This window comes from Peromyscus californicus, unplaced genomic scaffold, assembly GCF_007827085.1.
Source record: "Peromyscus californicus insignis strain IS unplaced genomic scaffold, ASM782708v3 Scaffold_4__1_contigs__length_199733344, whole genome shotgun sequence".
NCBI lineage: Eukaryota > Metazoa > Chordata > Mammalia > Rodentia > Cricetidae > Peromyscus > Peromyscus californicus.
The window spans coordinates 76,677,380-76,693,568 of NW_026294562.1; the positions used below are offsets into that span (position 1 = coordinate 76,677,380).

General features: G+C 46.9%; 1 protein-coding gene across 3 annotated transcripts in view; it reads right to left on the minus strand.

Moving 5' to 3' along the window:
• Bola2b (bolA family member 2B) overlaps positions 1-16,189 on the minus strand; it is a 55,846-nt gene that overhangs the window by 29,419 nt on the left and 10,238 nt on the right. For all 3 annotated transcript variants that reach the window (XM_052712584.1, XM_052712586.1, XM_052712585.1), the window contains exon 3: positions 2,990-3,147. In XM_052712584.1, coding sequence (XP_052568544.1) covers positions 2,990-3,147 — 158 coding nt within the window. The remainder of the gene's footprint in view (positions 1-2,989; positions 3,148-16,189) is intronic.

Genomic DNA, 16,189 nt, shown 5'->3' on the forward strand with positions numbered 1-16,189 from the left:
GCCCGTGGGATGTTTTAAGGCAGGCACACACTGCCAAATGATGCCATCTTTGTGGTTCTGGGGCTCCAACCCACAGTTCTGTTTTGTTATGGACTAGATCCATAAAAAACTTAAGAAATTGTTTCTCTGCCAACACTGGAGAATGCCATGTTTTTATAAAACACTTTGGCAGATGGATATATTTTCTCACTCTTTTAAAAATATCTACTTTATTTTTGTGTATGTGTGATGTGCACATGTGTGTAGGTGCCCACTGAGGCCAGCAGAGGGTGTTGGATTCCCTGGAGCCAGAGTTACAGGCAGTTCTGAGCCACCCAACAGGTGTACTGGGAGACAAACCCTGTCCTCTGCAAGAGCAGCAGGTGTTCTTAACCAGTGACCCATCTCTCTGGACCTTTCTCTCTCTCTCTCTCTCTCTCTCTCTCTCTCTCTCTCTCTCTCTCTCTCCCTCTTTCTCCCTCCCTCCCTCCCTCCCTCCCTCCCTCCCTCCCTCCCTCCCTCCTTCCTTCCTTCCTTTTCTTCTTTTGAGACAAGGCCTCACTGTGTAACCCTGGATGGCTTGAAACTCTGTAAACCAGGCTGCCCTTAAATTCACAGAGATCCACCTGCTGCTGCCTCCCAAATACTGGGATTAAAGACCTGGCCTTCAGTCTTTTTTTTAAAAAGAGATAATATTTACCGGGTTTGAATCTCCAGCTTGGATCTCAATGAAGATGCTGTTTCTGCTGTTGATAGGATTAAAGATTTAACCCTAAGTTAGAAAATAAAAGATTGTTAAGTGCTTTGCAGGCTGCTGGAGGAGAAAAGTCATCGGTGCTCTTACCCAGAAGTGAATCCTGCATGCTACTAAAACTAACTTGCTAGGCAGGGCATGCCCATTGGTGCAATGGCGGCATTATGGGGTAACCAAATTCTTTCTGATTGCAGTTGAAGCCCACTTCACAGAAGGAATTTTTTTAAGTGTATGAGAGAGTTTTGCCTGCATGTATTTATGTGCACCATACACATGAAGTGCCTGCAGAGGTCAGAAGAGGGAGTCAGATCCTCTGGAACCAGAGTTAAAAACTAGCACCACTATATGAGTGCTGGGACCAACCTGGGTCCTCGAGGGCAGAAAGTGCTCTCAACCACTGGACAATTTTTCCAGCCCCAGGAGGCATTTCTTGTCTGACTGTAAACCTAGCTGAAAGCCCATGGCCCTGGAGTTCATAGGCTCTAGGTGGAGGGAACCTACTACTGTTGTTTGGATATGTTTCAAACTGCTTTCTAAATACTTAAGATAATAGCCACAGATCCATGCTGTTCTCAGTTTGGTAAGCTTCTTCTGCAGTGGACAACAGTTAACGCGGAGTCTTATAAACAGTCAAAGTTCTGAAAATAAATCACCGTTGACTGCTTAGCTCTAGGTGGGACTCAGAGAACATCTGAAAGAAGGGCCAGAAAGAACGGAAGGGCTGGAGGATGGGAGCAGAGCCGTTGGCTCACAGCAGCTGTGGGCACCTGCATAAAATCAAGCCGACAAGCAGCCAGCAGCGCTGGACTCGGCGTGTTTCAGGGAAATAGAAGAGAACGTGAAAGTGGAAGGGAGAGATGGGGTGCCTAGGGGAGAAGGAGGGGGATGTATTCATGTATTACATTCCCCCAAAATAAATTAAAATGCTCTTTAAAAATGTTGATGTTTGAAAAATAAATTCTATCTAGGAAAAGTAAGGAAGAAAAATACATAAAAGGTACCTAAGAATTAAAAGTATAGCTTAATGGTAGGCCACTTACCTAGCAAGCATGAGACCCCAGGTTTGATACCATAGAAAGGAAATTAAAACTATGTCTGTAAATGTCTTGACTTCATACACAGAAAACCCTAAGGAATCCACGGAAGATTAATTGTTATGGAAAAGCAACTGAAAGGCCTGATGATATTTCACTCACAGCTGTTGGGACACCTATGATAAGCACACACGGACAAAATCAGAAAACCTAAGTGTTGGCAAGAATGTCAAGAAATCTGGGTGGTGGTGGCAGCGCCGGTGGCACACACCTTTAATCCCAGCACTCGGGAGGCAGAGGCAGGAGGATCTCTGTGAGTTTGAGGCCAGCCTGGTCTACAGAGCAAGTTCCAGGACAGCTGGGGCAACACAGAGAAACCCTGTCTTGAAAAGCAACAATAACAACAACAAAAAAGCTATAAAGAAATATAAATCTTGGGACTAGTGAGATGGCTCAGTGGGCGGATGTGCCTAACACCAGCCTGAGTATCCAAGTTCAATCCAAATGACCCACGCTGGTGACAGGAGAGGTACCAACCCAAAGCTGTCTTTGACTTCGACCCATGCATGGTGCCCCACCACAGACACTAAACAAATATCATGGTTTGTTTTTGTTTTGTTTTGTTTTGTTTTAATTCAAGTACTGTTGTTGGGAATGCAAAGGTGCAGTTGCAGGGTAAACAGGGGTGCAGGAGTGCCTCTGTAACTCCAGCGCTCCTGCAGCAAGGCTGAGGTGGACACAGCAGAATTCTCTGGAGCACACAGGCCAGCTGGTCTGACACACGGAGCAGCAGGCAGCAGCAAAGAGACTGTCACAGATAAGATGAAAGGTCGGGACCTGTGTCCTGTACATATGAACTGCAGTGTGTCCATTCACACATGAACACGCACACACAGGCATTTATTTAGTGTGCATGTAGGTCAGAAGGTAACTTAGGAGAGTCCATGCTCTTCTTCCTCCATGTGGAACCCAGGGATCACACTCGGGTCATCACGCTTAGTGACAAGCACCTTTACCTTCTGAGTCATCTTGAAAGCCCACCAAAATAAAGAATTTTAAAAAGGTGTAGTTTTTCTGGAGAGCAGCGTGGTGGTTGCTCCAAAAGGTAAAAATAGAACAGTGCCTGCTCCAGAAATCCCACTTGAAAGCATTCAGAAGAACTGAGTTCAGGCTCTCAAACGGCATTATTCACAGTCGCTAAAGGTGGAAACAGCCTACCTACCTACGGACCGGCAAATGAATAAAGGAAGTGTGGGGCGGTGGTCGGTGGGTGGGAGTGTGGGACGGTGGTCGGTGGGTCCAGTGCTTGCCAGGTAAGCCTGACAATGTGGGTTCAGATAAAACTGGATACGGTGGGGTGTGTCTGTCATGCCAGCATCCCTGCAAGAAGACGGAGAGGAATCGACAGGAGAGTTGTTGGACACACAGAGGCTAGCCTGGTGTAAGTGACAGTGAACAAGAGAGACCCTGGCTCAAGAAGGTGGGAGGCAAGGATTGGCACCCATGGCTGCCCTCTGACTACCACTACCACAGATGTGCTGAGCACACATGTGACACACACACACACACACACACACACACACACACACACACACACACACACAGTGAGAGAGGAGAGAGAGAGAGAGAGAGAGAGAGAGAGAGAGAGAAAGGAACTGTGATATTTACATACAGGTGGACTATTATTATTATTCAGCTATAAAAAGAATTTTATCACATGCTACCATAGGCAAGCCTTGAAAACATTGTATCTAATGAAGTAAGTCAGACACAGAACAACAAACTGCAGGTTCTGGTTACGTGAGGCATCTAAAATAGTCACACTCAAACAGAAACTAGAATGGTGGTTTCCAGGGGCTCGAGGAGCTGCTGTCAGTGGGTATAAAGTTTCAATCACAAATCTCTCTCTCTCTCTCTCTCTCTCTCTCTCTCTCTCACACACACACACACACACACACACACACACACACACACACACACACACACACGCAGAGGCATGCATACACACCTTTAGTTTTTTTGGTTTTTCGAGACAAGATTTCTGGAACTTACTCTATAGATTAGACTGTCCTTGAACTCAAAGATGCACCTGCCTCTGCCTCCCAAATGCTGGGATTAAAGGTGTGTGCCACCACTGCCTGGAATATTTTAATTTTTAAAAATGTTTCTGCTTAGTGTGTGCATGCGTGTGTGTGTGTGTGTGTGTGTGTGTGTGTGTGTGTGTGTGTGTGTGTGTGTGTGTTTGGGGGGCATGCACAGGAGAACGTCCGAAGACAACTTTCAGGGTTGGACAGCTTTACAGTCATCCTTCCTTCCAATGAGGGTTTCATAAACTAAACCCAGGTTATCAGACTTTCACATAAAGTGTTTTTATCCACTTAACCATCTAACTCATCCTATAGTAACCTTATTTCATTTTCTTCCTCATATTTTTTTCTTTATTTTATTTTATTTATTTTGTGACATCTCACTATGTAGCCCTGGTTGGCCTGAAACTCTCTATGAAGACCAGGCTAGCCTCGAACCCATAAAAATCTGCCCATCCCTCCTAGGGCTAAGATTAAAAGCCACTGTGACAGAGTGAGGATGTCCCCATAGCTGCTGCCATCTGAGCGCTTGCTCCCAGTTAGTGATGCTGTCTGGGGAGCCTGTGGAGGAATTCTGCAGGAGGAAGTGCATCACTGGGGGCGGGTTTTGAGGGCTTAAGGTCCCACTCCACCTCCAGTGCGCGCTCCACTTCATACTTTCAGTTAGAAATGTGATCACTCGGCTTCCTGCACCTGCCTCCACACCTGCTGTCGATGTTTGCTCCCCGCCACATTGAACTCTGATCCCCCAGAACCATAACCCAAGGTAAACTCTTCCTTCCGTTAGTTGCTTTTGATCATGGTGCTTTACTACAGCAACAGAATGTAGCTAACACAGTCACCATGCTAGGTTCTTTTTAAACAAACAAACAAACAAACAAACAAACAAACAAACAAAAAATCTGAGCCTGGCATGGTGGTGCACACCCTTAATCCCAGCACTTGGGAGGCAGAGGCAGGTGGGTCTCTGTAAGTATGAGGCCAACCTAGTCTACAGAGTGAGTTCCAGGACAACCAGGGCTACACAGAGAAACCCTGTCTCAGAAAAAAAAAATCTGGTATGGTGGTATTTTATTTGTACTGAAATGTGATTTTAATTGTATGTTAATAAATAAAGTTGCCCGGGGGTCAGAGCTATTAGAGCCATAGCAAAAGTTGGGCAGTGGTGGTGCACGCCTTTAATCCCAGAACTTGGTAGGCAGAGCTAGGTAGATCTCTGTGTGTTCAAGGATACAGCCAACAGACAGTGATGAGGCAGTCATGTGGTTGGTTTTACAACCAATGAGAAGGCAGAACAGAAAGTCTATATAAAGACAGACAGAAAGTAGCTCTCTTTCGGAGAGGTCTCTTGGCTGAAGAGGCTAGCTGCAGCAGGCGGGTAAGGCTCTTAGCTCTGATCTCTTGGCTTTCTTCTTTGCATTGGTTCTGTGTTTCTTATTTAATAAGACAGCTGGTTACATCTACAATCTGGTGTGTATGATGTATGTGTGTACATGTATGTAAACATACTCATGCTATACTATGGCGTGGGTGCAGAAGTCAGAGGATAGCTTGGGTGTATGATGTATGTGTGTGCATGTATGTAAGCATGCTCATGCTGTGCTATGGCGTGGGTGCAGAAGTCAGAGGATAGCTTGGGGGTATGATGTATGTGTGTGCATGTATGTAAGCATGCTCATGCTGTGCTATGGCGTGGGTGCAGAAGTCAGAGGATAACTTGGGGGTATGATGTATGTGTGTGCATGTATGTAAGCATGCTCATGCTGTGCTATGGCGTGGGTGCAGAAGTCAGAGGATAGCTTGGGTGTTAGTCTCTGCTTTCCGCCTTGCATCTCTTGTTCCTCTCAGCATATGCCAGGATTCTCTTGTCTGTGGCTCCCATCGCGCTGTATGAGCTCTGGGATTACAAACCATGCTTGCCTCCTGCTTTCCGTAAGTTCTAGAATCTGAACTCAGGCCCTCCTATTTGCGTGGTGAGCACTTTCCCCACAGATCTCTTCCCCAGTTCCTTCCTCTTCTTCCTTCTCCTTAAAAAAGTATCTATGTCATATGTGTAAGAGTGCATGCACACATGTATGTGCACCTCAAGCGTGCCTCATGCTTGAAGAGACCAGAAGGGGGTGCCAGATCCCCTGGAACTGGGGTTACAGGCAACTATGAACTATCATGTAGGTGCTGGGAAACAAACTCAGCAAGAGCAACAAGTGCACTTAACTACTGAAAAATCTCTCCAGGCCCATCTCCTTCTCCTTTTTTTTGAGGCTTTACTCTGTGGGCTGGCCTCAAAACCATGGTGATCCCCTTGGTGATCTACTTCCTGAGTTCTGGGATTACAGATGAAAATCGCCATGCCCAGGCTGCCATAGTAATCTTGAAAAGGAACGAAGTTGACAGACTTATGCTTCTCATCTTTAAAACTTAACGACCTAGCCACAGAAATCAATACCTGGTGGCATTGGCTTGAGAATGGATCCACGAGCTAGGCATAGTCATACACACCTTTAATCCCAGCCCTCAGGAAGCAGAGGGCAGGTATAGGGTTGTGAGTTCAAGGCTTGGTCAACATAGGGAGTTCCAGGCCAGCCAGGGCTACATAGTAAGAACTTGTCTCAAAACCAGAACAAACAGAAAGAGCAGCTCTGTAGATCAATGGAGCGGGGTAGAGTTCAGGGAGAAACCCACGTGCTAACGTCGATTGATTTTGGACAAGGACACCAAGTAATTCAATGGAAGAATGAACAGCCTTTGAATAGATAGATGGTGCTAGAATATTCACGGACAACACACACACACACACACATTAAACCATAACTATGGAGTTGTGACTTTATGCCATATAAAAAAACCAACTAAACAGATGAAACTCCAAATGTAAAAGCTAAAGCAGTAAAACTCTTCCAAGAAAACTTAGGGTAAGTCTTTACAGCCTTGAGTGTGGCTACGTCTTCTCCCATGTGTCAGCAAGGACACAACAGAAGGAAAAAATAGACAAGCTGGACTTCATCAGAACCCTGAAGACTTATTTTTATTTTCTCCAAGATCTACTTTCTTTTCACCTTTCCCCTGACATGGTGGAGTTGGGGAGGCAGAAACTTGGGAGCACTGGTTTAGCTTCTCCCAAACACACCGAGGAAGGCATTGCCGGCGAGAGGTGTAATGGACATCGATACTGCTCCACAAGAGTTGAAGAAGGCCCTCAACCATGGTGGAATTCACGAAGCTGCCAAAAAGACAAGTGTCAAGCCCAGCCTTGTGTACACCAAACCGTGGTGAGCCTATGCACGTCAAATTAGTGGAGGCTCTTTGTGGTGAGCACGGTCATCCTAACTAAGGCTGAAAACAAGCAGAACCCAGGTGTTGTAGAACACTGTTCTAAGATGTGTTCCTTTTGTTTATGCTGCATTTGTTTAACTCTGTGAAGCTGTGTTACTGTGCCTGTCTAAAGCACCTGTTGGACTAATAAAGAATTGGCCAATCGTAAGGCAGGAGAAGGATAGGCGGGGCTGGCAGGCAGAGAGAATACATAGAGGGAGAAATCTGGGAGGAGAGAGATCAAGGAGCCAGAGAAGAAGGAGGATTCCGGGGGCCAGTCACCCAGCTTCACAGCAAGCCACGGAGTAAGAAACAAAGAGAGGTGTACAGGAATAGAAAAGGAAAAGCCCAGAGGCAAAAGATAGTTGGGATAATTTAAGTTAAGGAAAGCTGGCTAGATACTAAGCCAAGTTAAGGCTGGGCATTAATAATTAAGACTAAGTCTCCATGTGTAATTTGTTTGGGAGCTGGGTGGCACCCCCCCCAAGACTAAAAACCCCCAACAACACCCAGGAGAATGGGCAGGCCTCTGCAGAACTGACAGAAAGGGAAACCCCTGCACAGTGGCTGGTTGCAGTTTGTGTAGTGGTTAAGGGCTGTGGAAAAGAATCTCAGGCCCAGGATGTCTTTGAAGAGTACTTCAAATACAAGAGAGGGAGAAATGTTAAAAATATTATGCTCAAAGCTGGAGCATAACTCAGCTTAGGGTGATGGAGTTTTCCAGTGTAGGCATAAGTAAAAAACCCATCACAGTAGCACATACCTGAGGTTCTAAAACTTGGGACGCTAAGGCAGGGGGATCATGAACTTGAAGCTTGTCTAGGCTGTATAGAGACCTGGCGGAAGACAGAAATGGAAAAACAAACAAGGCCATGCTGATTAGATTTGCCTCTTAGGACGTGGTTCTGGCAATGTTACAATGGGCTGTATCAGAGGAAAGGAAGGTGGCCAACCGATTGGTCAGGGGCCTAGTGCAATGGACTAGTGACTCAACTCAGGTAGCCTTGGTAGAGATGGAGAGCAAGGGAGAGATTCAAGGTCAAGACTTCCTTCTCCCCAAGGTGAAGCACCCTGAGGTGTTACTGGGACAGACAAGTCAGAGCCACAGGGCCAGGGGGTTTGAGTCACAGACACGGGCCGAAGGTGGTCCAACCGAAGGTGGTCATTGAGGCTACAGTGCGGGTGAGATGGTGTGGATGCCGGGGTACCACAAGAAACGATAGTGTTCTAGAATCTTGGTATCAAGCGGAGGAAGACAGTGGAGGGTTGGTGGGTTGGCTCAGTGGAACACCTGCCGAACCACAGAGAGAAGGAAGTGTTTCATGTGGTGGTCACAGGATCATGGGCGGCCTTGTCCAGGCCGAGTCCATGCAGCAGGCAGAGGCCTCAAGTGGGAAGAAAGGAGGTGATGAGGAAGTGGGGGCCATGCAGAAGCAGGCCAGGCACAGACTTGAGTGTGAACAGTGGGGGTGGGGGTGGGAAGCGTTTGGGGCTGCAGGTTCTCCTGACACACAGGACAAGAGCTCTGGTTTTCTCTGTTCCTTTCTTCCTTCTTTTCTGACAGGTTCTCGCTATGTAGCTCAGGCGGGCCTTGGACTCCTCTCTTGCCTCGGCCCCTCAAGTGCTGGGGTCACAGGTGTACACTGCTGCACCCAACTTATTTGCTTAACTTTTTTTCCCCCCTGTGGTTCTGGGGATGTAGCCTGGGGCCTGTATGTGTTAGGTAATTGCTTCACCACTGAATTACACTCCCAGCCCTTAAGTGGTTTTTTTTTTTTTTAACTTCTCTTTCTCCCTCCTCCCCTCCCTCCTCCCTTCCCCCCCCCCCCCCCCCCCCGTCTGTGTGTGTGTGTGTGATACCATGTGTACAGAGGTTAGAGGACAATTTGCAGGAATCACTTCTTTCTACCATACAGGTTTTGGGGCTCACACACACTCAGGTAGTCAGGCTAGGTGTCTTTATCCACTGAGCCACCTCACAGGCCTATTTAAAAAAAAAAAAAATTTGTTTGAAATGAGCACACTATGTCAGAAACATAGATGGGCTGAGGGGGGTGGCACACACCTTTAATTCCAGCATTTGGGAGACTGAGGCATGTAAGTAAGTTTGAGGCCAGCCTGGTCTACATAGTGAGTTCCAGACAAGCCAGAGTTACATGGTGAGATCCTGTCTTGAAAAGAAAGGGGGTGGGGTGGGGAAGGAGGTCTGTGTCTTTCCACAATGTCAAAAATGGAATAACAATAAGCTCACAAAGAAGGGTTGTCAGTGGCAACAGTTTGTTGATAATCCTGCACTTCCGTGGTAACCCTGGCTGGAGCAGACACAAGCTCCTTTCTAAGTTTTTTTTGTTTTTATTTTAGGTGCATGGCATTTTGCCTGCACTTATATCTGTGAACATGTGCAGTGTCCATGGAGGCCAGAAGGAGGAGTTGGAGCCTCTGGAACTGGAGTTTCCTCTTTTCGTTTTTTTTTTTTTTTTTTTTTTTTTTTTGGTTTTTCGAGACAGGGTTTCTCTGTGTAGCTTTGCGCCTCTCCTGGAACTCACTTGGTAGCCCAGGCTGGCCTCGAACTCACAGAGATCCGCCTGGCTCTACCTCCCGAGTGCTGGGATTAAAGGCGTGCGCCACCACCGCCCGGCCTCTTTTTGTTTTTTTTTTGTTTGTTTTGTTTTGTAACATGGTCTCTTTCTGTAGCCCTGGCTGTCTTGGAACTCGCTCTGTAGACCTGGCTGGCCTCGAACTCACAGAGATCTGCCTGTCTCTGTCGAGTGCTGGGATTAAAGGAGTGCTACACCAAGCTTGGCTTGAAACTGGAGTTACAGACAGTTGTGAGCCACCATGTGGGTGCTGGGAATTGAACCTGGGTCCTATGCAAAGCAGCCACTGCTCTTAACCACTGAACCATCTCTCCAGCCCCAGCCCAGAACATGAGTTTTCTTACTCCAATTTTAATTGCTATACTAACTCTTTGGGGTGGTTTGGATGAGAGTGAACTCCATAGGCTCATATTTTTGAATTCTTGGTTCCCAGTTAGTGGGCCTGTTTGGGAAAAATCAGCTGTGCCACTAGGGAAAGCCTTTGAGGTTTCAAACACTCCTGCAGTTCCCAGCACTCTTTCTCTGCTTCACGGTTGTGGGTAAAGATGTGAGCTCTCAGTTACTCCTGCCTTCGAGCCTTTGCTCTGCCATCATGGACTCCAACCCTCTGAAATAAGACAAATTAAATGCTTTCTTTTATAAGTTTCCTTGGTCATGGTGTTTTATCATAGTGATGGGAAAGTAACTAAGACATCCTCAAATCTCATGTTGTGCAGCACACAGTGAATATACCTATACATGTGTATATGTAGGTAGGTTGCAGGGTACTTACAAAGGATTGAAGAGGCAAAGACAAAAAAAAAAAAAGCCCAAGAAGTGAAATTTGGGAAAGAGACTGGGATGGAAAAGTCTGTATTGGTAAGATAATGACCCTGCTGTTGTGGGTCGCAGGTTTGGGAGTGAAGCTGTAGGGCCGAGCCCAGCTGCAGAGGCAAGAGGGCAGGACTGGATGCAGAGAAGGAACGGTTGAACAGATCCAGATGAACAAACAGGACAGACAGATAGCAACTGAGTAAATACACACTGAGATGGCTAGATGACAGATTGGTGGGCCATCACAATTGCAGCAACTACTTTGTGGATTACAAGTGAGGGAGTTACCCCTTTTCTTCTGACTGGTGTGTCTGATAGGTTCGCGGATTTGGTTTACCGTATTTTACTGTGCCCATGTTCCTCTACACCACAGTCTCAATTCACCCAATAATCAAAGTGTTGTAGATTATTTTGTTTCATGTATATGAGTGTTGTGTCTGTGTGCCTGTTGACGTCAGAAGAGAATGACAGATCCCCTGGAACTAGAGTTATTGACAGTTGTGAGCCACCATGTGGGTGTTGGGAACTGAACCCAGGCCATCCGTAAGAGCAATAAGTCCTTTTAACTGCTAAGCCTTTCTAGCCCTTCCCTGAATAAATTTATAAGAGTGGCACCCTATCTGCTCCCAGGAATAACTCATGTATCAGTGTGTGCTGTATGAATGGTGCCAGAGGGATGTGCTGGTCACGTGTTCACCCAGATGCAGTCATCCTTCATCCTTAAAGCCAGGTGTAGTGTTACACACCTTTAATCTCAGCACTTGGAAGGTAGAGGCAGGCAAATCTCTGTGTGTTCAAGACCAGCCTAGTTTACAATAGCAAGTTCCAGGCCAGCCAGGGCTATATAGTAAGACCCTGTCTCAAAACAAACAACAAAAAAACACCCACAAACAAAACAAAACAAAATGCTGCTTGTTGAACGACTGTTCTATACAGTATGGAGTAACTTTGCACATGGCATAGCCTGATCTCAACACTACTCCAGAATGGATGAACCCAAAGGACATTGAAATAAATCCTTTATTCCTTACCTACAGCAGCTGCTCCTGATGAACCTTGAATCACTCCCCCCCCCCCCCCCCCCCCCCCCCCCCCCCCCCCCCCCGCACTACAGCACCGTATTCAGGGAGGTGGGTTTGAGACTTGCATGCCCATCTCCACACACAGCTGCCTTAGGAATAAAACCTCTTTTGCAAAACTGTTGTTTCAGCAATTGGTACCCTGTGCAGTAAGTCTGGTTAGTAACAGTGCCAAGTGACCAGACTGACCACTTGTTCAATGTAATCCTGTCTCTGTGTAATGGCTCATCCTCATTGCCAACACAACTAGGTCCGGAATCACCTGGGAGAGACACTGGGTGTGTGTGTGTGGGTATTTCCAAAGAGGGTTAAGTGAGGAGGACAGACCCGAACAAACGTGGGTGGCGCTGTTCACAGGCTGAGGGCCCAGACTGAACAGAAAAGGGAAAGAGAAGGAGTGAGCCAAGAGCAGAATTCAGCTCCCTTCCTTCTCCTTCCTGGCTGACAGCACAGTGGCTGGCAGCCTCCTGTCCCTGCCACTAGCCCCCCCTCCCCCGCCCCAGTCCCCCCCCCCCCCCCAGCATGGTGGACTGCATTTCTCTGAACTGTGAGCTAGACTAAGCCATTCCTCCACTAATCGATTTCTGCCAGGTATCTGGTCACAGTGATGAGAAAAATAACAACTACACATTGCTGTGCTTGGCCACAGGGGCAAACTTTACTCAAGCTGGCTGAAACTCTCCACCCTTCTGTTTTAACCTTCCAAGTGCTGGACTTACAAGTCCATCCCACGCTTCCCTCACGTGCTTTTACTGCCATTTATTTGTCAAAGCCAGGCCGTGTGTCCTGTGACATTTCCCACATTGAAGATTCATGTAATTGCCTCCTAATAGCATTACTTTGTCTATTCTTCTATCTTTAGTTCCTATAAACCAATAGATAGAGGCACATCTGGATTCAAGATCATTATAGCTATTATTATTTCCCTAACAATACTTCCAAGATGTTTCTGTATATTCATAGCATGAGCATAGTGTTTGGTTGTCTGATTCTTGGTAACCCTGAGATGGAGTGATACGAACCAGGCACCTGTAATGGGTGAGCTGGAAGATCAGGTGACTGAGGCCAGCCTAGGATACAATAGCAAGATGGAGGAGAAGGAGGGAGAGTGGGAAGGAGAGGGGTAGGTGGTAGTTTGAATGGAAATGGTACCCATAGGCCCATGTTGGTCCCCAGTTGGTAAAACTGTTTGGGAAGAATTAGGAGGTGTGGCCTTGGAGGAGGTGTGTCACTGGTGGTGGGCTTGAGGTTTCAAAAAAGTCTGTGCCATTCCTAGTGTCCCATCTGCCTCCTGCTTAGGGAGCAAGCTGTGAGCTCTCAGCTGGTCCTGCTGCCACGCCTTTGCTCTCCCATCATGGACTCCAACCCTCTGATACCATTCGCCCAATTAAACACTTTCTTGTGTAAGTTGCCTTGGTCATGGTGTCTTATCACAGCAGTAGAAAAGTAACTTTTTTAGAGGCAGATAATTTGTTGTTTCACAGAAATGGAACATCCTTCAAGTATAGCTGGGTCCAGGGCGGGTCTGGAATATAGCCCTCAGGTCCCTGTCTTGTTCTCTTTTGTACCTCTCTTGTCCTCTGGATTGGTTCTATCCTCAGGTAGGCTTGTTTCACATGAAGGTGAGATGACACCAGAACCCTGACTCTGGAATGGCATGCATTTGTCGTCCCACTCCATTAAACTAGCAAGTTCTGTACTTTCTAGACAAGTTGACATCACTTGGAGAGGAGCCACGAGGAAACAGCAGTCACTGGGCCCTGTCATGTTCCACAACCTCTTTAGGCAGACAGACTAGAGAAGGCCTTGAGAACCTCCTGCAGGAGTTTGGACTTCCTATATTTTGGTCCATCTTTACTGCACATATCTGGCTCCTTGGGTCTCTGATCCTGTCTCCCACCAGGGTAGGTAGACCAGTTGGCACTCAAACTTACTGGTTTATGTGGGGGAAAACCCAACTTATCTCACAGAAAGGCTGGGTGATTCTGACATAGCTTGATCCAGACACTCCAACTATGCTTAGGATCTGTCTTTGTATCCTGCCTCTTTGTATTCACTTTATATCCACTTCTCTTAACGGGCTGTTCTGACTAGTTTTTTCTATATGGTAACAAGATAGTCTATTAGGGTTGTGTTCACTTTTTCAGGTTATTAACCAGAATACAAAGAGGGTTTCCTCCACCTCCTGCAGCTCCAAGATGAATCTCTTTCTCACAACATAGACTTGACTCCAATCAGTGGGGCTAAACTAGTGAAAAGGGTTTCACTGGACAGAGAAGCACAGCTACATGCTGAGTCCCAGATGGTCTATGAGGGAACGCTACATCCCCCAAAGAAAATCAAGGCGATGCCACAGATGAGGGCTGGGGGTATAGCCTAGCGGCAGAATGCTTGCCTAGCATTCTCAAGGCCCTGCTCTTAGATGCTGGGCCAACCTGCCACTGAGCTAATGCTCATTCTTGTGTTCTGTAGACATCTGCTTTGGAGAAGCCCCTCCCACCGGCTTGTGTGTCTGTCCTCTCCAACAGCCCATGTCACCCTCTCCCCACACTGCAGACTGTGCCTGGCATCTAAGAGCAGTGTGGCTGCCTAGTTTTCTCTCTTTAGCCTGAACAGCTCACTGCCCCCAAAGGCATGGGTTTTATCAGTGTGCTTGTTCTCCATATGAGTGTATTTGTCCCTTCCCGGGCGAAGGTGGTGTATGCCTATATACTCCCTGAGAAATGGAGAGTACCACCAAGTTCTAGCCACTCTCAGGGTGGGGGGTGTTTTTGAGATTTGGTCTTGCTGTGTAGCTTAGAGTGCCATCCTGCCTCAGGCTCCAGAATACTGGAATTGCAGATATGTACCTCCACGCCCAGGGAGCATATACATCTATGTTTAGAACAATACAGTATATAGTAGCCACACAATAAACACTAACTATTAGTATTTGCAGGAGACAGTTGAGTCAGGATCTCTTATAGCCCACGCTGTCCTTGAACTCCCTAATGTAGCTGAGAATGATCCTGGATTTCTGAACCTCCTACTCTCTACTGCCCAGGTATTATAGGCATGCAACATCATACCTGTTTTTGGTTTTAGATATTTAAATTTTTTTCCAAGACAGAGTTTCTGTGTAGCCCTGGCTGTTCTGGAACTCTCTCTGTAGACCAGGCTGGCTTTGACACCAGAGATCCACATGCCTCTGCCTCCTGAAGCCTGGGATTAAAGGCGTGTGTCATTACCACCTGGCTTAGATTTTTAAATTTTATGTGTGTGGTAGTTTGAATGAGAATGGGCCCCATAGGCTCATATATTTGACTGCTTGGCTTCCAGCTGGTGAACTGTTTGGGGTTAGGAGGCGTGACCTTATTGGAATAGATGTAGCCATGTTGGAGGAAGTTTGTCACTGGCAGTGAGATTTTGAAAGCCCATACCAGGCCCAGTCAGTCAGTCTGTCAGTCTCTTTCTGCCTGACTGTGTATGAGAACATAAAGCTCTCAATTACTGCTCCAGAACCATGATGATCACGGACTAACCCTCTAAAACTGCAAGCAAGCTCCCAATTGAATGCTTTCTTTTAGTCAGGTGGTGGTGGCCCATGCTTTTAATCTCAACACTTGAGAGGGAGAGGCAGGTGGATCTCTGAGTCCAAGTCTAACCTGGTCTACAGCCTGGACTACACTGTCTAGAAAAACAAAACAAAAAAAGATTGAGTGCCTTCTGTCATAAGAATTGCCTTGATCACAGCAATAGAGCAGTAACCAAGGCAATGTGCATGATTGTTTCGCTTGCCTGTATGTATGTGCATCACATGCATGCCTACAGATGGTTGTGAGCCACCATGTGGATCCTGAGAACTGAACTCAGGTCCTCTGCAAGAATAGGAAGAGCTCTTAACCACTCAGCCATCGCTCCAACCCCGACACCTAGTTTATGTGGTGTTGGAGGCCATGGCTTTATGCATGCTATGCAAGACTCTGCCAACTGAGCTCATTCTGAGCCCCACTACTGTTAACACTTTAGCTGGAGACTGTATAGTCCCTGCCCACAGTTACAGATCCTCAGGCACAATACAGCCCTGTACAGAGTAACTGAGCACTACTCAATCTATATCACTTCATCTGAGTCCCATCAGCTGAGGTGGGCAGGACACCTTTGCTTGTTTCTCGCCTACAGAAACTGAGGTTTGGAGAGGTTGGGACTCTTGTCCAAGACCACACGGTTAATTGCAGAACTGTAGCAGGCCTCTTGCTCCTTCGAACTCATCCTTGAAGAATAGTTTCTTCTGACAGGGTCTTCCTATGTAGCCCAGGCTGGCCTCCTGCCTCAGCCTCCTGAAGTGCTCAGATTACAGGAGATTATCAGCACACTTGCTTCCTTGAACTTTGCTGAGACTGTGCCTCAGGCCCCTGCCTCTCCAAAGCTATGTCTGGTGCTTCCTCACCCCCTCAGGACAGCCCAAAGCTTGGGCAAATGACAATAATGAAAAGAACCAACACCTTTTAGTTTCTTGAAACAGGGTCTCATATGAGGCCCTGGCCTGGAACTT